The sequence below is a fragment of the Sapajus apella genome, unplaced genomic scaffold (genome assembly GCF_009761245.1).
Source record: "Sapajus apella isolate SASKATOON/1434 unplaced genomic scaffold, GSC_monkey_1.0 scaffold119, whole genome shotgun sequence".
Classification (NCBI taxonomy): Eukaryota; Metazoa; Chordata; class Mammalia; order Primates; family Cebidae; genus Sapajus; species Sapajus apella.
In genome coordinates this window covers 2,504,672-2,526,089 of record NW_022437059.1, presented here as the reverse complement: position 1 = coordinate 2,526,089, position 21,418 = coordinate 2,504,672, and the positions used below count along the sequence as shown (strand labels likewise).

Genomic DNA, 21,418 nt, shown 5'->3' with positions numbered 1-21,418 from the left:
ATATTTCCATGAGAATGAATAAAACAGGCTGAGTGCAGTGGCTCACAGCTATAATCCCAGCGAGGCAGGATAATTGCTTTAGGCCGGGAATTGGAGACCAACCTGGGCAACAAAGCAAAACATCATCTCTACAAAAAAATTAAAAATAAAAAAATTAGCCCAATGTGGTGGCACAGGTCTGTGGTCCCAGATACTTGGGAGGCTGAGCTGGGAGAATCACTTGAGCCCAGGTGGCTGAGGCTACTGTGAGCCTTGATCACGCCATTGCACTCCAGCCTATTGCAACAGAGTGAGACCCCTGCCTTTAAAATCAAAACAGAAAGAAAGAAACTTGAAACAAGAGGTTTAAGTAATTACATTTCTGAACTAGAAGTCGACAGTAGAGGGCAACAGACATCACATTGACTAACAGCTCATTCAATATTTTTCCTGTTTGATTTTCAAACTGAGAATCACAAAGACACATACAAACAAGTAAACAAACAAAGAAAACAGAAATCAAACACCTTTACTGTGTATAAATGTATTTTTGATGATACAGGGAAGGAAAAACTGAGACTCCAACAGGTCTGGGTGTTCAGAACGCTTAAGATAGAAAGCTATGAAATGTGATGGTTAAGCATGTGACAACCGTCAGATCTCCTGGTTCAAGCTTAGGCTCCACCATTCAGCAGTGATATAATCTTGAGAAAATACATATCCTCTTCAGTCCTCAGCTTTGTGATTTGTATAATGGGAATGGGAATAGTAACTATGACTCTAGGAGTTGTGAAGATTAAATGAGGCTAAGTTTCTAGCACATAAAAAAGAATGATGGTGATTGGTGGAGGTGGAGGTGGGAAGGTGGGGAGTGGTAGTGATGATAACTTTCTTGTGAGCCCCTTTAGCCTGCCTCTGGTACATATCCTTACTTTTAAACTCTCTGCTCTCTTGTATACCAGAGAAGCAGGTGATACGAAGGAGCAGATTGAGAAGAAGTGCCAGGCCCTCAGTGCCGCAGACCCTGGCTCAGATCTGTTCAGTGTTCAGGCTCTTCAGCGACAGCATAAGGGCTTTGAAAGGGACCTCACACCCCTGGGAGATAAGGTGAGACATGTCCTTCAAAGCTTTTCCAACACTTTCCACTTTGCATTTAGCCCTATACCCATGCCCCCTTCTTTGGTTCTCTTCCCCAGTCTCTTATTCTTATATTTCTCTTTGTCTTGTGCAATATTTGTTCTTGTACTCTCTCACTAAGGCGAGACCGTGAAACGGTTACGCCCCATGACTGTTAACATGGGGAAACTATTAAACTCCTGCTGTCTGAGTGAGCACCCTATATCCCCTTGCATCTTTAGTAGGTTACAAACTTGTGGCAGCTAGATGGAGGCCAGTAGCCCAGGAGAAATAGCAAATGTCCATACCCAGGATCGTCAGGCCAATGCCTGAGCATGGTGCATGTTTTTCTTAGCAGGGAATTGAATGAGTTTAATTCTGTTTTAACACAAAAGTGTACTCTGGAGCTTGCTGGGTACACTCAGAGGCTTGGCATTATTATGCAGAGCAAAAAGAATCTCCTCACATGAAGAATCAAGACTCTTGGGTTTCCTAACTGAGGATGCCACTAACCAGCAGAGTCACTTAACCACTATTCCCCACATCCCTCTTATTCTTAAAAAGAAGCATGGTAATGCCAATTGTGACTACCTCGGGGAGTTATGTGGACTAAAATGTTGATATTATTTTATAAATTATTATGGTATGCTTGTACATCACTGATGTCTATTTGGGGAACTGAATACTGGGACTCAGGACTCTCCTTTTGCTAAGACTTGGGTGCATCTGTAGGCTGATTATCAGAGCTATTGCACCTCCCCAGGTGATCATATTGGGGGAGACAGCAGAGCGGCTCTGTGAGTCCCATCCAGATGCCAGTGAGGACCTTCAGAGACAGAGGATGGAGCTGAATGAGGCCTGGGATGATCTGCAGGGGCGTACAAAGGATCGTAAGGAGAACCTAAATGAAGCCCAGAAATTCTATCTGTTCCTCAGCAAAGCCAGGTAGAGTGGGATGGGTAATTCTATGTCTGGTACCTAAGTAGACTGTCTAAGAGCAATCTAGGTACAGATGATGTTCACTGCTGGGTTTGGAGGTCACTAATATGTTCAAGTCTCACCTCTTGCAAGGCATAAAAATTTCAGGTTTGATACCTGAAGCAATAAAATGCAAACTTTGAAAGAATATGAAGCCATCTAAGCCAATTAAGTAAGCTTCTGTAAATGTGTACTGTATATAAGGTACTATGTTGTATGGTATTGGAGTTCTGTTCTACTGAAGAGACAGTAGTATTCAGTCTTCTACTATATTCAATATTCTGCTGGATACAAATAACTATGATAGAACATAATGAGGCCCAAATCACACATTCTAACAAACAGCAGTGGGAATTCAGAGTTGAGTAGAATAGATGATGCACTGTAGATAGTCTTTTATTACATCTTATTAGTCAAAATTTTAACAGAAGAGAAAACAATTCATGTAGACTGAACTAGGCAAACAAAGACACAATCATAAGAAAAGAATAGGAATAAGAACATGTTCAGGGGCAGGGGTGGTAAGGAGAAGGTAGTGAGAGATAAACTAAGAAATATTGGGAACAAATTCCAGAGAATTGTCAATATCTTGCTAAAGTCTAGACGTTATCACAATCCAAAATTCACCTCACAAACATATACTTTGTGCAACACTTCCCATATTCTGCTCCATCACATCAGTCCGCTGGGAGGAGCATTAGAGGATCCAGGAAGTTGTAGCTTTCAATGCTTTTCCAGAAAAAAAGAGGCAAATTTTGGCAAATGACTGTGGTTACTCTTAGAAATCCCTTCCCCAGTTCAGCGCTGAAAAGCTATAGTTTTTGACGCAGTTTAAATAAATAGCACCCACACCCATTCCGATGCTTCCTCCTTCCCTTTATGAAGCTATACTCCTCAGTATTTCAAAGTAGTGTTCCCAGGCCCTGAGCAACATTAATATCTTATTTTACCCCTTTATGATACTTTTGCTTTCAGGTTTTTTTAATTGCTATTAGTGCCTATGCTCTGTTTGCCTTTATATTTTTTTCCCATTTTTAATGTAAAGTGTGAGTTCCTAGAAAGCATAGATGTGTCTTTTTCACAATATTTGGTACTTAGTAAGCACCCAGTAAAACTTAATGGCTTGAATACATGAATTTGCAAAAGAAGAGACCTCTCTTCTCTAGAGCTAAGGATTCCTATTGAGCAAACAAGAGTAATGACATTCTTTATGAGATGCTTAATTTATCCATCAAGTATGCTTTAAAGTTAATGCATGGTTAAAATTTGCCTTTTAGGAAGATAGGCATTAGTTTTCCTTGTCTAACTTCCTGACTACTAAAAGGACAGGGACATAGGCCTTGATTTAATCAGCAGTGTGGACACCTGCCTATACGTGTATGTGTGTGTTGGGCAAAATATGTGCTAGATTCCCTTGAGAATACAAGTAAGAGGAAAGACATGATTTCTTTGAGACTCTGTAGTAAGATGTACCTTCAAGCCCTAGAAACCATTTATAGGAACAGGAACCAACAGAAGTAATGAAATATGTAACAGTCCAGGATTCTAGAGGTCTGAGTTCTATTCAAGATGTCTGCTTTTAGTTATATCACATGGGCAAATTAATTCTCTTTTCTAAGTTGACTTTTTTTATCTCCATAATGAACACAAAAAAAATCCCAGAATCTCTGCAGGATTACTAAAAGAATTGAAAAAGATAATAAAAGTGAAGAGGCTTTCAAACACAAGGGGTTGTTGTCATTAAGTGATAGAATAAAAAAAGCAAACCTAAGATTTGTGAAGCATATAGAGCCAGATAAAAAATGTTATGCTGGAAATGTTTTCTAGAGAATGGAAAGCTGTAGGACAAACAGCCCTGTAGCAAGTTGCAAGGTTTTCTTGTCAATCCCAATGTGTCTATTTATCTAGGGATCTGCAGAATTGGATCAGCAGCATTGGTGGCATGGTATCATCTCAGGAGCTGGCTGAAGACTTAACTGGCACAGAGATCTTGCTGGAGAGACATTGGGTATAACTACAAAAGCCATAGCCACTGATCATATGACCTGAAACCTCTACTAATTTAAAAATCTCCAATGGAATTGGCCTCACTGATTTCTTCCCCCTTTTTCCCACAGGAGCACCGTGCTGACATGGAGGCAGAGGCTCCCTCCTTCCAAGCCTTAGAGGACTTTGGTGCAGAACTTATAGACAGTGGGCACCGTGCCAGCCCTGAAATTGAAAAAAAGCTTCAAGCTGTCAGGCTAGAGAGAGATGATTTGGAGAAGGCTTGGGAACAACGCAAGAAGTTCCTAGACCAGTGCCTGGACTTGCAGGTACAGCAAATTCCCAGTTGTTAAGCAGGTTGAGTAGTCTGTTTCTTCTATGCCATTTTATGTGGTCATTACAGGCTCAGCTCACCAGACTTTCCACATTATAAACACAAAGGGAGCTCATCTCTTGATTATCTGGCATCGTACTAGGCTTTCTATACGAATCGTTGTCATATTCTCTGCTCTTTCCTGTTAGAAGAGCCAAACAGGATGGTGATCAGTCCTGAACATGTGCTGGGTTGCTTATCATTTGTTGATTGACTGAGGAATTGATTGGCTGATTTTTGTTGAGACTACTCTGTGGAGGCTCTGGGTGCCACAAAGATTAGTAAGATGGTGTCCCATTTCTTAAATAGTGAAATTAGACATATAGACATATTTTTCTACTACAGTGAGATGATCATTAATAAAACATAATGTATGAGTGCTTTCCAGCTAAAGAGAAATAAGTGATTACAGTTTTTAGGGGAAATGAGTGGTTGTGTCACAGCCTATCCTGAAGGATAACATTTGACAGAGTCTTAAGGAAATGACCAACCAATATTAACAAGGTTTAAGTAATAGGAAATAGCACCCCAGAAATTGGAGGCAGCTTATACATAAACATCAAGCGTGTGTTTGGGAAAGAGGAAAGGTTCCAGTACAGGTAAGATTTGTCATATGAGTGTTTCTTGGAAGATGGTAAGAACTCCTTGCAAAACCCTTTGTGTCACAATTGTGAAAGAGGTGGAACATCATATCCTCCATACCACCTGGACTGTACCATACGCCTCTCATTTAATTCCCCATAGATGTTTCAAGGGAACTGTGATCAAATTGAGAGCTGGATGGTGGCACGTGAGAATTCCCTGAGGTCAGAGGACAAAGGTCTCTTAGATAGTCTGGAGACCCTGATGAAGAAACGGGACGATTTGGACAAAGCAATCACTGCCCAGGTAATAACAACTGGTAAAGAAATTAAAATAATAATCAGTAGTAAGAATAACAGAAATTCTACACATCTGTCTGGTTTGATAATTTATAAACATTTGTCTGGTTTTATAATTTGTAAACATTTTGAATCACATTTTTTTTTGTTGAGTTTCGTTCTGTCGCTCAGGCTGCAGTACAGTGGCACAATCTCGGCTCACTGCAACCTCTGCTTCTGGGGTTCAAGCGATTCTCCTGGCTTAGCCTCCTGTGTAGCTGGGATCACAGACACCTGCCACCACGCCCAGCTGATTTTTGTACTTTTTGCAGAGATGGGGTTTTACCATGTTAGCTAGGCTGATCTCAAGCTCCTGATCTCAAGTGATCTACCCACCTCAGCCTCCCAAAGTGCTAAGATTACCGGTGTGGGCCACTGCACGCAGCTCTGATTCCTGTTTGCTTCTTAAAGAAAAACTGAGGCAGGCAGGGCAGCCTGACACTTGACATTGATTCACCCAAGTCACAGGCAGCAAGTGGACTTTCTTACTTTAAATCCAGCAATCTAAAATCTGACTTTTAGGATTGAAAATGACTTTATATACTATTCAGACATCTCACTCAATACAGGATTCACCCTCTACAATGGTCGTAAGAAGTGTCTGTTCTTTAGGGAACTCAGTACAAGTAGCCCATTGTCATATGTCTCTCCTTCTGTTAAGTTGAAATTCACCTCCCTGTAAGTCATTTATTGTTTGATCCTGAGTGTATCTCCTGGACCACAAAGGATACCCCTGTTCTTTTCTAGGAGGGAGTCTGGGATTGCACCAAGGGCCTAATCTCCAGGAATCTGGGCTCTTTCCTTTTCCTTTATTTAGGAAGGGAAGATCACTGACCTAGAACATTTTGCTGAGCGCCTCATTGCTGATGAACACTATGCCAAGGAAGAGATTGCTACTCGGCTCCAACGTGTGCTAGACAGGTCAGGCCTGAGTGATTGTTTTATGTGCTACAGGAAGAGGTAGCAAACTAACCTCTTTGCTAGCATTGAATTGGGAGGTACTCTGACTTCCTGTCATTTCCAGATGCCTAAAGCTATCTTGACATCTATGCAGACTTTCTGACTTAGATTTATAGAATGGAAGACATAAAAGATAGCTTAGAAATTACTGGCTTTACCACTGCATTTTATGTCTGATAATAACAATACTGTGTGAGAAGAAAAGAGGCATGTTGGCCAATGGGAAGATTTATGGATGTGGCATCAGAGCATGGGAATAATGGAGGAGGGCATAGAGTGATCTGGTCCCCTCCTCTAGATGGAAGGCTCTCAAAGCACAACTGATTGCTGAGCGGACAAAGCTTGGAGACTATGCTGACCTAAAACAATTCTACCGTGACCTTGAAGAGCTGGAAGCATGGATCAGTGAAATGCTGCCCACAGCCTGTGATGAATCCTACAAAGACCCCACTAACATTCAGGCAAGTTCAAAACAGAAACCTTGCAAGATCTCACCATTCCGAGCTTGTTGGTTGGATGGTCATCACCCTTGTTACTCTGACACTTTCTGACTCTTGAGACTACCATGCCCACTCTCAGAGACTTAAGACTCTGATGTGGAGCAGGTTCTTCAGAAGTCACCATCACCTTGGTTATGATAGAAATATCACCCCTTCCTTTTAACTATAATTTACCTTTTCTTGTCTCCCTAAATAAAAATATAATTTCTGTTTTGTTTTCCCTTCAGAGGAAATACCTGAAACACCAGACCTTTGCAAATGAAGTCCATGGCCGAGCTGACCAGGTGGATGGCGTTATCAACCTGGGAAGCTCCCTGATTGAGCGGAGCGCTTGTGATGGCAATGAAGAGGCCGTGAAGGTAAAGCTCAGGATGCGTTTTGGGCTACAAAGGCAAAGAGGAATCGTATACTCTTTCAATGTTCCATGAGTAGAGATATAAAATATGTTCTGTGACCATGTCACAGAAGAACAGTCTTTCCTGTGATGGTTGCACTAAGAAGGAGAAAAGCAGTGATGCCTAGACCTTATTACTCCCGGCATACTCAGTACCTGGAACTCTAAGAAAGCTTTAGGCTTAATCCCAAAGGCTTATGCTTGTTTTACATTTTCTATCCCTTCTGCCAATAGTCTTTTGGCATTTGGGTGTCAGTCTCTTTACTCAACACAGAACCCTTTTTTCAAACTTTCTCTTTTGTCCAACAACCCCTATTATTTTCCCAGATTAAGTATAACTGGTTTGAAATGTATGATATTGAAGTATCAGTAAATTTTGGCTAGTCCCTGCCTTCACAGCCTTCCTACATTATTCTCTCAAGTAGTCACAGGACCCAGGATCCTACAGATTGTAATGACTCCTCACTGTGCTTGGGTTAGGAGCAACTGAAAGAGCTGAAGGAACATTGGGATCACCTGCTTGAGAGAACAAATGACAAAGGGCAGAAGCTCAATGAGGCCAGTCGTCAACAGAGGTTCAACACAAGCATCCGGGACTTTGAGTTCTGGCTCTCAGAGGTAATTGCACAAGAGGTTAATACGTACTTGTCAGACAAATGAATTTATACATGGGCAATTTCCTTGACCTTTCTTGAGGAAAGTCTGGGGACATAGCTGCTAATCTTATTCCCCTTAAAGGTGGTTTCACCTGGCAGCTTTATTGCTTATTTCTGTTTTTCCAGGCAGAGACATTACTGGCCATGAAAGATCAAGCCAGGGACTTGGCTTCAGCAGGAAACCTACTCAAGAAGCATCAGCTATTGGAGACAGAGATGATGGCTCGAGAGGTAAGTAGTGCTGGCATCCCATTCTTCTGGGCACAATAGAAATGTTTCTGGCTTTTCTCCCTCCTGTCTTAGGAGACTATTTGAAAACACAGTCTTGCAAAATTGTTCTTAATGTTCTCAACCAGCAGTCATTTTAATTGGGTAAAATTAATGGCCTGTGAAGCCATTAAAACTGTCACTGATAATCAATTATCACTAAACTATAGACTCTAAGATTCCAGGAAATAGACCCTAAAAACTATTTTTTTAATCTTTTACTGATGCATACATATAAACCAATTATCTTTCAAACTATGTATTTAATCTGGTCTTTGAAAGAAAGTGGATGTTTATAGAATGACAAACAAAAAGTCAAATGGGGGCATGTGAAATGAAGTTGAGCTACACATACACCCTGGAAATCCTGTCAAGGATTCCAGTTGCATCCTAATACCAACCAAAAATTTGTCCTAACAGCAGTGATAAAAATCCTGACAGTTGTTAATTTTATACTAAAGAATTTTATAATTATCAGTTATACTTGATAATACAGATACACACAGAAGAGGAAGAAGTCAAAGGTCTTGGGACTTGGTGATGTTTCCTATGACATCACTGAGGGGCTGGATTAGAATAGGAGTAGACACAGAAGAGACAGTTGTGTTCAATGGGCAGCTAAGAATGTTACCAACAGAGTAGTTCTTGTTGAATATTTAATCAATCTGTCAAAGTCAGTACTGTGGCTGTCAAAGTCAGTACTGTGAAGGAATACAGTTTTGTATGGGGACAAACAATTGCCCACCAGGATTTTCTTTTTTTAATTGGAAAGAGAAGGCAAATACTGAAAACATCAGAAAGAGAAACAGGACCCAGAGGCTACATGTACAGTTTGAATAATGTGGCCATGCTATCTCTATTCCTCTCACATATGGCCCTTCTCCAATCTGCGCATATGTTAACACGTATAACACATAATCAAATTCTATATCTTTAAAACCAATCTATTTGACCCAATCTTTGACCCAGACCACCATTGTTAATGTGTGAGAGCTGAGTAATGCCTGTACTATACTGTTCACTGAATATCCTGGGACTTTTAGGATGCACTCAAGGACCTGAATACATTGGCTGCAGATCTGCTCTCCAGCGGGACTTTCAATGTTGACCAGATTACAGAGAAAAGAGATAGTGTCAACGAGCGTTTTCTGAATGTCCAAGACTTGGCAACTGCACACCATGAAAAACTGAAAGAGGCCTATGCCTTGTTCCAGTTCTTCCAGGATCTAGATGATGAGGAGTCCTGGATACAGTATGTGTCACCAGCTCAAAATGTGTGGATAATTCAAGAGAGTAGATAATTGACCAAACTTGTTCCAATGTGTGCTGAAAGGAAATGTGTAATTGTTTCTTGAAATTAGTATTACTTCACTTTTGCCTCAGCTTAAAGTTAACATTAGTTTCATTTTTCCCAAATGTCCTTACTGTATTCAAGCCAGAGAAAGACAGGTGTGGAAAAAGTGAGGAGCAGTTAACATACATGACAGGATCTATCTAGAAGCCATCTGCGTTTGTTCTAGATAGTTCATAGAATGATATGCAATACTCACAGAGCTGGGTGTTTACACAGCTGATCAGATCCTTGTCATGATTCTTTTTATATCCAGTGTGTCTTATATGACACTGAGTTGGACACTCAATAGAGAATGTTACAAAGTGTCTGCCATGGTTTCATTACTTGTTCTATTTTTGTTGTAAAATATGATTGAGAAAATCTTAGCAAATCACATTATTTTGCCCACTTCCTATTTAACCTGCCTCATCATGCTTCTCTTCCACAAAGCTGCTGATTCTTATGAGTAATCAATAAATTAGAGGGAAGCACAGTGCATGGAGCAATAAATAATATGTTTTAAAAATATTTTTGGAAACCGTAAGACAGAATAATCTTGTCCATGTAGTCTTTGACTGTGCTTCATGGTGACGCTCAAACATTTTACACTTGGAAGCATCCCAACTGCCGTGACTACTATAAAATCAGCTCTTTAGACCCATTCTATCTGAATTTATTATTGATATTAATAGACAAAAAAAAAACAAAAGCCACAGAGGTCATATATAATTTGCACATTTTTTTAAAAAAGGAAACATTAGTGTATATTCTTGAGCAAAAAAGAGAAGATACACAGGTAGACAGGCAAAAGGACTAATGCAAAGGCTGTTACGGTTGTGCATATGGTGGAGATCAGTATGTTATTTTAATTTGTATTAGCTAAGTCAGAAGTTTTACTGCAAGCCTCTTCTACTAATTATATTTTTGGTCATTGGCAACAGAGTATTAAAGAATTTACAACCACCCTCACTACCAGCAACACACATACTCTTAGAAAGCCATTGCCGTAGGGTGACCTTAGATGTCTAGACTCTAAACTTTGTTTTCTTTCTTGATTCCAGAGAGAAGTTGATACAAGTGAGCTCCCAGGACTATGGGAGAGATCTTCAGGGCGTTCAGAACTTGCTGAAGAAGCACAAACGCCTAGAGGGGGAGCTGGTGGCACATGAGCCTGCTATCCAGGTAGGAATAGAATACCAGACCTGAAAATATAGAAATCATCTTACAGCAACCCCTCGTGTTACAGATAAATAAGAGGGTGCTATAAAATGTGAAAGTAAGATGTCAAGGCCAGAGAGAGTTGGTCAAAGAGTGTACAAATATTCTTTTCTCTTCCACGTTTAGTATCCTATAAAAGGAGCATTTCTAACCACTCCTGGGCAGTGATTGACAAATGGGATGCAGGTTGGGACATCTGGGAAAACTGTACTTGAGCCATCTGGGAGCAAGGAACTCTGGGTCTGACTTGGCAACAGGATTACCCTGTGACCATGAACAGACCAAAAAGCAGATTATGGAGAGGAGCCTACTACAAGTACTGATGTATTTACCAAAATACTTGGGACAGGTTAGCATAGTAAATCTTGCTGCAGCTTTCATTATTCTCCCTGGACTTTCAGAACCCTCACAAAGTCACGTGGAGTTTATAAATAATCTGGGGGTAGGTTGGGCTGGATTCTTTGCTAGGGAACTGTGGCTAAATGGGGAGAGATTGTGGAGTAATGCAACATGAATGGGGGGTGTTCTTCAGAATGTGCTGGATATGGCGGAGGAGCTGAAAGACAAGGCTGCTGTGGGGCAAGAGGAGATCCAGTTGCGGCTGGCTCAGTTTGTTAAACATTGGGAGAAGCTCAAAGAGTTGGCCAAGGCCCGGTGAGTGGGGTATAGAAGGCCCAGTTCTCTTCCTGGATTTTGGATATTGGGCAGGTGTTGGGAGGATACTTAAGTGCCTGCTCAGCATTGTCTACCCTCCCCAGCTACCCATCTACCTCGTTAAGTCACTTCTCAAATGCCAAGTCTACCATGAAGCTTTCCCCCATATACTCCAGGAACAGTGATCATCACTGTGTCTGTTCTAAATCTACCTCTCCTTCTGCATTTACATGCAGCTGTCTTTTATTATTGTTTTCCTACATGTGTTATCCTTCATATCAAGTTATTAGCCACACATCTGTTTTATCTCCCAGTTTTTATATTATATGCAGCCCTTGGACGAAGAATCATTTTTCCCTATAGCCATATAGTCAGTTTGAACCACATACACGACGTATAGTTCGTTTTCACATTGCTATAAAGAACAATGAGACTGGGTAATTTATGAAGAAAAGAGCTTTAATTCACTCACGGTTTCATAGGCTCTACAGGAGGCATGACTGGGAAACCTCTGGAAACTTACAGTAATGGCAGAAGGCAAAGTGGAAACAAACACATCTTACCAAGGCAAAACAGAGGGTTGAGGTGGGCGGTGGGTGCCGAACACTTTTAAATCATCAGATCTTGTGAGAACTCACTAATCTGCCCCTGTGATCCAGTCACCTCCCACCAGGTCCCTCCCCTGACACATAGGGATTACAGTTCGAGATGAGATTTGGGTGGGGACATGGAGCCAAACCATATCACACATATAGCCAAATATAATAAGTTTTGTCTGTAATTCCATTGTCTTTTGCTTATAGGAAGACATTTTTTTTTCCTGGGGAGATAAAAGGGAGATTCTGGCGCTATGTGGTGTCTTCATCATATAAGAAAGGAGGCAGTGCTCAGAGTAGAAAGAGACATTGTGTCACTGCTGATACTCTTCAACACTGAAGTCACCATTTCCTTTTTTTGTTTTTTTTGTTGTTGTTGTTGTTTGTTTGTTTGTTTGTTTTTGGCCAGGGTTTCCTCTCTCCAACAAAGTTTCCTGGAGAGTAGATGGTGCCACAAAATGAACTTCTAGGGCAGGAGTCTCCTCCATTTTACAGCAGATCTTTACCACTGACCAGTAGGCACATATCATACTGTGTCGAGGCCCAATTTAACTGTGGCTGCCTTTTGAGAATAAGCTGATTTGTCTTAATGAGATTGTGCCACCCTGTTGTACTCCCACTGCTTACCGGTTTGTTCTTCTCCTCACTGGGGCTTGCCACTCCATTATAGAGGACTTCAGTTGGAAGAATCCCTAGAATACTTGCAATTCATGCAGAATGCTGAGGAAGAGGAGGCTTGGATCAATGAAAAGAATGCTATGGCTGCCCGAGGGGATTCTGGAGATACATTAGCTGCTACTCAGGTGAGGAACAGGCAGAATGGATTCATTTTCTTCTCTTCAATTTGATTATTTTCCTAGGTAGTCAGTGTTTCTATCTGTAATATTAGACCTTTTTCTAGTGAAAGAAGATGAAGGAAAATAACTAATCCTGACAGTTTTACATATAAAAAATTAAAGTCCAAGGATGTAAGTGACTTGTCCAAGATTATGGAACCAACCAGATCTGAAGGCAGGACTCAGATCTTAATTCCATAATCTGTGATCTGTCTGTGAGTCAAAGATATCATGGTTAAAGACCTTTCCTTACAAGTTAGATTCCTTGCAGATTGTAGATTTTGTAAAGATTCCCTTAAATCCTCATGTTACACTGATCTGAAAAAATTCTTCTTATGTCTTGACATTGGCTGAAGTTTCAATAAAATATAATTGTAGGAAGAAGGGCCTACTGGACAAAATAGTTCCACAGTTTATAGACATCCTCTTAAATGCAGGATTGGGTTTCTCAATAAAGAAATGAACAAGTAATCAGTGTGATCTTGAGTTAATGTAAATTTTGACAGCTTTTGAGAGAGTGATTACAAAACAATAATGTTATTAGGACCTTGGGAACTGTGCCTAGTAACCCTAAAAATTGGGAATTTACCAAGAACTCTTTGTAGAGATTTATTCACTTTAATGTAATGACATAAGGAAAGGCTTAGACTTGCAAAAATATAGCTTAAAGCCTATACAGCATGTAATTCAAATTATCTGCTCCTCTTATCTGTGAGTCTTTTGGATCATGTGTGGGCACCTTGCCACACATGTTCAAGCATTTTAAGGCTTCCTATCAAATGCTCTCAAAGGCTTCCCTTATTTTAAAACATAACTTTTTTTTTGAGAATTATAGATTTATATGCAGTATAAGAAATAATACAGAGAGATCTCATGTGTCCTTTACCAAGTTTTCTCTAACGGAAACATCAAGGAAAACAGTATATCATAAATGGGATATTGACATTGTCAAGATTCAGTTAAGATTCAGAAGGCTACCATCATCACAAAAATCACTGATGTTGCTTTTTTTATAACCACTTCCTCTCCCTTCCTCTTTAATCTGTGACAGCCACTAATCTGTTCTACATTTCCATAAGTTTGTCATTTCAGCTGCTATACAAATGAATACATATAGTATGTAACTTTTGAAGATTGGCCTTTTCCCTCAGCACTGAACTCCAGTGATTAATTCTGGCTATTGTGTGTAACGATAGTTCATCCCTCTTATGCCTGAGCAGTATCGTGATATATCACAGATGAACCAATCACCTGTTGAGGGGCATGTGGGTTGTTTCCACTTTTTGATGACTGTGAGAAAGCTATTATAAATAATTATGCACAGATTTTAATGCAAACATTAATCTATTTCTCTGGGATAAATGTTCAGGACTCCAATCACTGAACCATATGGTAACTGCCTATTTAGTTTTAGACCAAAAGAAAAAAAAAGCCAAATTGTTTTCCTATTTGTATGACTATAACATTTTACATTCTTACCAGCAATGCATAAATGATGCAGTTTCTCTTATATCCCTGCTAGCGTTTTGTGTTGTCACTACTTTTATTTTGGCCATTCAAATAGATGTAAAATGATACTTCATTGTAGTTTGTAAATGCATTTTCTTAATGGCTAATGATGTTTTACATTTTTTATGTGTTTATTTGACATCTGTATATTTTTTTCAGTGAAACGTCTCTTTGTTCATTTTCTAATTGAATTGTTAGTTTGTTCACTTTGATTTGTTTTATTCTGACAAGAACACTTAACATGAGATCTACTGTCTTAATATATTTGTACGTGTATAACTTATTATTGTTGACTATAGGTATGATGTGCAGGAGAACTCTAGAGCATCTTCATCTTGCTTGACTGTAATTTACGCTTTATGATTAGTAAAACTTCAGTATTTTTTCTCCACCTTGGTAATTACTATTCCAGTCTTTGATTTTATAAATTTGTCTAGTGGAATCATGTGACATGTGTCTTTTTATAACTGGTTTATTTTGCTTAGCGTAATGTCCTCGAGGTTCATTTATGTTGTTATATATTGCAGAACTTTCTTCTTTTTTAAGACTAAATGGAATTTTATTGCCTGAATATATACCACACTTTTTTTGTCCATTCATCTGTTGATGGACATTTAGGTTGTTTTTATATCTTGGCTATTGTTAATAATGCTGCAATGAACATATGCATGCTAATATCTTATTGAGATTCTTATTTCGGTACTTTTGGATAAATACACAGAATTACTGGATCATAAGGTAGTCTTATTTTAAATGTTTTGAAGAATAGTCGTATTGTTTTCCATAACAGCTGTGCCATTTTGCATTCTCACTAACAATGTGAAAGGGTTTCAATTTCTGCATATCCTCACCAACACTGGTCTTTTGTTTTTTGTTAATAGCCATCCTGACAGGTGTGAGGTGATATCTCATTGTGGTTTAATTTGCATTTTCCTAATGATTAGTAACCTGAAACATCTTTTAATATACCTGAGGGGCATTAACATGCCTTTTTGGATAATTTTCTATTAAAATTCTTAGCTAATTTTTATTTATTTTTTAAATTTATTTATTTCAATAGTTTTTGAGGTACAGGTGGTTTTGGTTACATGGATAAGTTCTTGAGTGGTGATATCTAAAATTCTGGTACACTTATCACCCAAGCAGTGTACACCATATCTAATATGTAGTCTTTATCTCTCACCCCTTTCCCACGCTTTCCCTCAAGTACTCTAAGTCCATTATATCATTTTTATGCCTTTTCATCCTCAAAGCTTAGCTCCTACTTATAAATGAGAACATAAGATACTTGATTTTCCATTCCTGAGTTACTTCACTTAGAGTGGCCCCCAGTTCTATGCAGGTCACTGAAAATGCCATTATTTTGTTTCATTTTATGGCTGAGAACTATTCTGTGATGTATATCTACCACATTTTCTTTTTCCACTCGTTAGTTGAGCATTTAAGTTAGTTCCATATTTTTACAATGGCGAATTGTACTGCTGTAAACAGAAGTATGCGTGTGTCTTTTTCACGAATGACTCTTTTCCTTTGGGTAGATATCCAATAGTGGGATTGCTGGATGGAATGGTAGTTCTACTTTTAGTTCTTTAAGAAATCTCCATACATTTTTTTATAGTGGTTGTACTAGTTTACATTTTCACCAGCAGTGTAAGAGTGTTCCCTTTTTACCACATCCACACCACCATCTATTATTTTTTAACTTTTGAATTATGGCCATTCTTTTAGGAGTAAGGTGATATTTCATTGTGGTTTTAATTTGCATTTCCCTGCTAAGTGTGATATTAAGCATTCTTTTCACGCATGTTTTTTGTTTGTTTGTTTGTTTTTAGCAATAATAGAGCTTTTTATTTCATTTACATGGAAATACCTACAGAGACAGTCACAAACATACAACGTAATTGGCCTCAAACTATTTTACACACTTGTTTTTTTCTTTTTCTTTTTTATTATTATACTTTAAGTTCTAGGGTGCATGTGCAGATTGTGCAGGTTTGTTATGTAGGTATACGCATGCCATGGTAGTTTGCTGCATCCATCCCACTGTCATCTACATTAGTTCTTTCTCCTAATGTTATCCCTCCCCAATCTCCCCACTCCCTTCTGTCCCTCTCCTAGCTATCCCACCCCCCAACAGGCCCTGGTGTGTGATGTTCCCCTCCCTGTGTCCATGTGTTCTCATTGGTCAACATCCACTTATGAGGGCGAACATGTGGTGTTTGGTTTTCTGTTCTTGTGTTGGTTTGCTGAGAATGATGGTTTCCAGCTTAATCCATTTCCCTGCAAAGGACATGAACTCATCCATTTTTATGGCTGCATGGTATTCCATGGTGTATATGGGCCACATTTTCTTTATCCAGTCTATTATTAATGGGCATTTGGGTTGGTCCCAAGTTTTTGCTATTATAAACAGTGCCACAATGAATATATATGTGCATATGTCTTTATAATATGAAAATTTATAATCCTTTAGGTATATACCCAGTAATGGGATTGCTGGGTCAAATGGTATTTCTAGTTCTAGTTCCTTGAGGAATTGCCACACTGTCTTCCACAATGGTTGAACTAATTTATACTCCTACCAACAGTGTAAAAGCATTCCTATTTCTCCACATCCTCTCCAGCATCTGTTGTCTCCTGATTTTTTAATGATCGCCATTCTAACTGGTGTGAGATGGTATCCCAATGTGGTTTTGATTTGTGTTTCTCTAATGACCAGTGATGATGAGCATTTCTTCATTTGTTTGTTGGCTGCACAAATGTCTTCTCTTGAGAAGTGTCTGTTCACATCCTTTGCCCATTTTTGATGGGGTTGCTTTTTCTTGTAAATTTGTTTAAGTTCTTTATAGATTCTGAATATTAGCCCTTTGTCAGATAGGTAGATTATAATTTTTTTTTCCATTTTGTTGGTGGCCAGTTCACTCTAATGATTGTTTCTCTTGCTGTGCAGAAGCACTTTTTAATTAGATCCCCTTTGTGTATTTTGGCTTTTGTTTCCGTTGCTTTTGGTGTTTTAGTCATGAAGTCCTTGCCTATGCCTATGTCTTGAATGGTATTGCCTAGATTTTCTTTTAGGATTTTTATGGTGTTAGGTTTTATGTTTAAATCTTTAATCCATCTGGAGTTAATTTTTGTATAAGGTGTAAGGAAGGGGTCCAGTATCAGCTTTCTGCATATACCTAGCCAGTTTTCCCAACACCATTTATTAAATAGGGAATCCTTTCCCCATTAATTGTTTTTGTCAGGTTTGTCAAAGATAAGATGGTTGTAGGTGTGTGGCATTACTTCTGAGGCCTCTGTTCTGTTCCATTGGTCTATATCTCTGTTTTGGTACTAGTGCCATGCTTTTTGATTACTGTAGTTTTAGGTATAGTTTGAAGTCAGGTAGTGTGATGCCTCCATCTTTATTTTTTTTATTAGGATTCTCTTGGCTATGAGGTCTCTCTTTTGGTTCCATATGAAGTTTAAGGTGATTTTTTTTCAGTTCTGTGAAGAAGGTTAATGGTAGCTTGATGGGGATAGCATTGAATCTATAAATTACTTTGGATAGTATGGCCGTTTTCACAATATTGATTCTTCCTAACCATGAGCATGGAATGTTTTTCCATCTGTTTGTGTCCTCTCTTATTTCCTTGAACAATGGTTTGTAGTTCTCCTTGAAGAGATCCTTCACGTCCTTTGTCAGTTGTATTCCTAGGTGTTTTATTCCCTTTGTAACAATTGCGAATGGGAGTTCACTCATGATTTTGCTCTCTGTTTGTCTGTTATTGGTATATAGGAATGCTTGTGATTTTTGCACATCAATTTTGTATCCTGAGACTTTGCTGAAGTTGCTTATCATCTTAAGGAGATTTTGGGTTGAGATGATGGGTCTTCTAAATATACAATCATGTCATCTACAAATAGAGACAATTTAACTTCCTCTTTCCTAGTTGAATACCCTTAATTCTTTTTCTTGCCTGATTGCTCTAGCCAGAACTTCCAATACTATGTTGAATAGGAGTAGTGAGAGAGGTGACCCTTGTCTAGTGCCAGTTTTCAAAGGGAATGCTTCCAGTTTTTGCCCATTCAGTATGATATTGGCTGTGGGTGTCATAAATAGCTTTTATCATTTTGAGATACATTCCATCAATATCTACTTTATTGAGAGTTTTTAGCATAAAGTGCTGTTTAATTTTGTCGAGGGCCTTCTCTGCATCTATTAAAATAATCCTGTGGTTTTTGTTTTTGGTTCTGTTTATGTGATGGATTATGTTTATAGATTTGCATATGTTGAACCAGCCTTGCATCCCAGGGATGAAGCTGACTTGATTATGATGGATATGCTTTTTGATGTGCTCATGTGTTCAGTTTGTCAGTATTTTCTTGAAGATTTTTGTGTCAATGTTCATCATGGATATTGGCCTGAAATTTTCTTTTTTAGTTGCTTCTCTGCCAGGTTTTGGTATCAGGATGATGTTTGTCTCATAAAATGAGTTTGGGAGGATTCCCTATTTTTGTAAATGTTTGGAATACTTTCAGAAGGAGTGGTACCAGTTCCTCTTTGTACATCTGGTAGAATTCAGCTGTGAACCCATCTGGACCTGGACTTTTTTTGGTTGGTAGGCTATTAATTGTTGCCTCAACCTCAGCCCTTGTTATTGGTCTATTCAGGGATTCAAGTTCTTCCTGGTTTAGTCTTGGGGTGGGGTGTAAGTGTCCAGGAATTTATTCATTTCTTCTAGATTTACTGGTTTATATACATAGAGGTGTTTGTAGTAATCTCTCATGGTAGTTTGTATTTCTATGGAATCAGTGGTGATATCCCCTTTATCATTTTTTATTGCATCTGTTTGATTCTTCTCTCTTTTCTTTTTTATTAGTATAGCTATTCATCTATCTTTTAAAAAAACCAGCTCCTGGATTTATTTATTTTTTGAAGGTTTTTTTTGTGTGTGTGTCTCTATCTCCTTCAGTTCACTCTGATCTTAGTTATTTCTTGTCTTCTGCTAGCTTTTGAATTTGTTTGATCTTGCTCCTCTAGTTCATTTATTTGCGATGTTAGGGTGTCAATTTTAGATCTTTCCTTACTTCTCATGTGGGCATTTAGTGCTATACATTTCCCTCTAGACACTGCTTTAAATGTGTCCCAGAGATTCCAGTACATTGTGTCTTTGTTCTCATTGGCTTCAAAGAACATCTTTATTTCTGCCTTCACTTCATCATCTATCCAGTTGTCATTCAGGAGCAGGTTGTTCAGTTTCCATGAAGTTGTGTGGTCCTGAGTTAGTTTCTTAATCTTGAGTTCTAATTTGATTGCACTGCGGTCTGAGGGACTGTTATGATTTCCATTCTTTTGCATTTGCTGAGGAGTGCTTTACTTCCAATTATGTGGTCAGTTTTAGAGTAAGTGCCATGTGGCGCTGAGAAGAATGTATACTCTGTGGATTTGGGGTGGAGAGTTTCGTAGGTGTCCATTAGGTATGCTTGGTCCAGATCTGAGTTCAAGTCCTGGATATCCTTGTTAATTTTCTGTCTCATTTATCTTCCTAATGTTGACAGTGGAGTGTTTTAAGTCTCCCACTATTATTGTGTGAGACTCTAATTCTCTTTGTGGATCATTAAGAACTTGCTTTATGTATCTGGGTGCTCTGTATTGGGTGCATATATATTTTATCTCTTCTTGTTGCATTGATCATTTTGCTGTTATGTAATGCCCTTCTTTGTCTCTTTTGATCTTTGTTGGTTTAAAGTCTGTTTTATCAGACAGTAGGATTGCAAGCCCTGCTTTTTTTTTTTGCTCTCCATTTGCTTGGTAAATCTTCCTCCATCCCTTTATTTTGAGCCTGTGTCTTTGCACATGAGATGGGGCTCCTGAATACAGCACACTGATGGATTTTGACGCTTTATCCAGTTTGCCAGTCTGTGTCTTTTGATTGGGGCATTTAGCCCATTCACATTTAAGGTTAATATTATATGTAAATTTGATCCTGCCATTTTGATACTAGCTGGTTGGTTGCCCATTACTTGATGCAGTTTCTTCATTGTGTCAATGATCCTTACCATTTGGTATCTTTTTGCAGTCACTGGTACTGGTTGTTCCTTTCCATGTTTAGTGCTTCCTTCAGGAGCTCTTGAGAGGCAGGCCTGGTGGTGACGAAATCTCTCAGCAATTGGTTGTCTGTAAAGTATTTTATTTCTCCTTCACTTATAAAGCCTAGTTTGACTGGATATGAAATTCTAGGTTGAAAGTTCTTTTCTTTAAGCATGTTGAATATTAGCCCCAACTCTATTCTGGCTTGTATTTTCTGCTGAGAGATCTTCTGTGAGTTTGATGGGCTTTGCTTTGTGGGTAACCCAATTTTCTCTCTGGCTGCCCTTAGCATTTTTCCTTCATTTCAACTCTGGTAAATATGATGACTTTGTGCCTTGGGGTTGTTCATCTTGAGGAATATCTTTGTGTGTTCTCTATTTCCTGAATTTGAATGTTGCCCTGCCTTGCTAGGTTGGGGAAGTTCTCCTGAGTAATATCCTGAAGATTGTTTTCCAACATGGTTTCATTCTCCCCATCACATTCAGGTACATCAAACGTAGATTTGGTCTTTTCACATAACCCCATATTCTTGGAGGCTTTGTTCATTTCTTTTCACTTTTTTTCTGTAATCTTGCCTTCTCATTTTATGTCATTCATTGATCTTCAATCTCTGATATTCTTCCTTCTGCTGATCAATTCAGCTGTTGAAACGTGTATGCTTTGCGAAGTTCTCGTGCTGTGTTTTTCAGCTCCGTCAAGCTATGTTCTTCTCTAAGCTATTTATTCTAGTTATCATTTCATCTAACCTTTTTTTTTTTTTCAAGGTTTTTAGTTTCTTTGTATTGGGTTAGAACATGCTCCTTCAGCTTAGAGAAATTTGTTATCACCTACCTTCAGAAGCCTGCTTCTGTCAATTCGTCAAACTCATTCTCCATCCAGTTTTGTTCCCTTGCTGGTGAGGAGTTGTGCTCCCTTAGAGGAGAAGAGGCGTTCTGGTTTTTAGTGATTTCAGTGTTTTTGCACTGGTTTCTTCCCATCTTCATGGATTTATCTCCCTTTGGTCTTTGAAGTTGGTGACTTTCAGATGGTGTCTCTGAGTGGACGTCCTTTCTGTTGATGTTGAAGCTATC

The 21,418-nt window shown here is 38.9% G+C and overlaps 1 protein-coding gene across 1 annotated transcript in view; it reads left to right on the top strand.

Moving 5' to 3' along the window:
• Positions 1-21,418, top strand: part of SPTA1 (spectrin alpha, erythrocytic 1) — a 97,676-nt gene that overhangs the window by 47,213 nt on the left and 29,045 nt on the right. The window contains exons 26-39 of the mRNA XM_032260753.1: positions 942-1,086; positions 1,859-2,040; positions 3,982-4,081; positions 4,191-4,388; positions 5,177-5,320; positions 6,170-6,273; positions 6,611-6,773; positions 7,040-7,171; positions 7,687-7,824; positions 7,989-8,093; positions 9,173-9,381; positions 10,524-10,644; positions 11,213-11,334; positions 12,601-12,733. Coding sequence (XP_032116644.1) covers positions 942-1,086; positions 1,859-2,040; positions 3,982-4,081; positions 4,191-4,388; positions 5,177-5,320; positions 6,170-6,273; positions 6,611-6,773; positions 7,040-7,171; positions 7,687-7,824; positions 7,989-8,093; positions 9,173-9,381; positions 10,524-10,644; positions 11,213-11,334; positions 12,601-12,733 — 1,996 coding nt within the window. The remainder of the gene's footprint in view (positions 1-941; positions 1,087-1,858; positions 2,041-3,981; positions 4,082-4,190; positions 4,389-5,176; positions 5,321-6,169; positions 6,274-6,610; positions 6,774-7,039; positions 7,172-7,686; positions 7,825-7,988; positions 8,094-9,172; positions 9,382-10,523; positions 10,645-11,212; positions 11,335-12,600; positions 12,734-21,418) is intronic.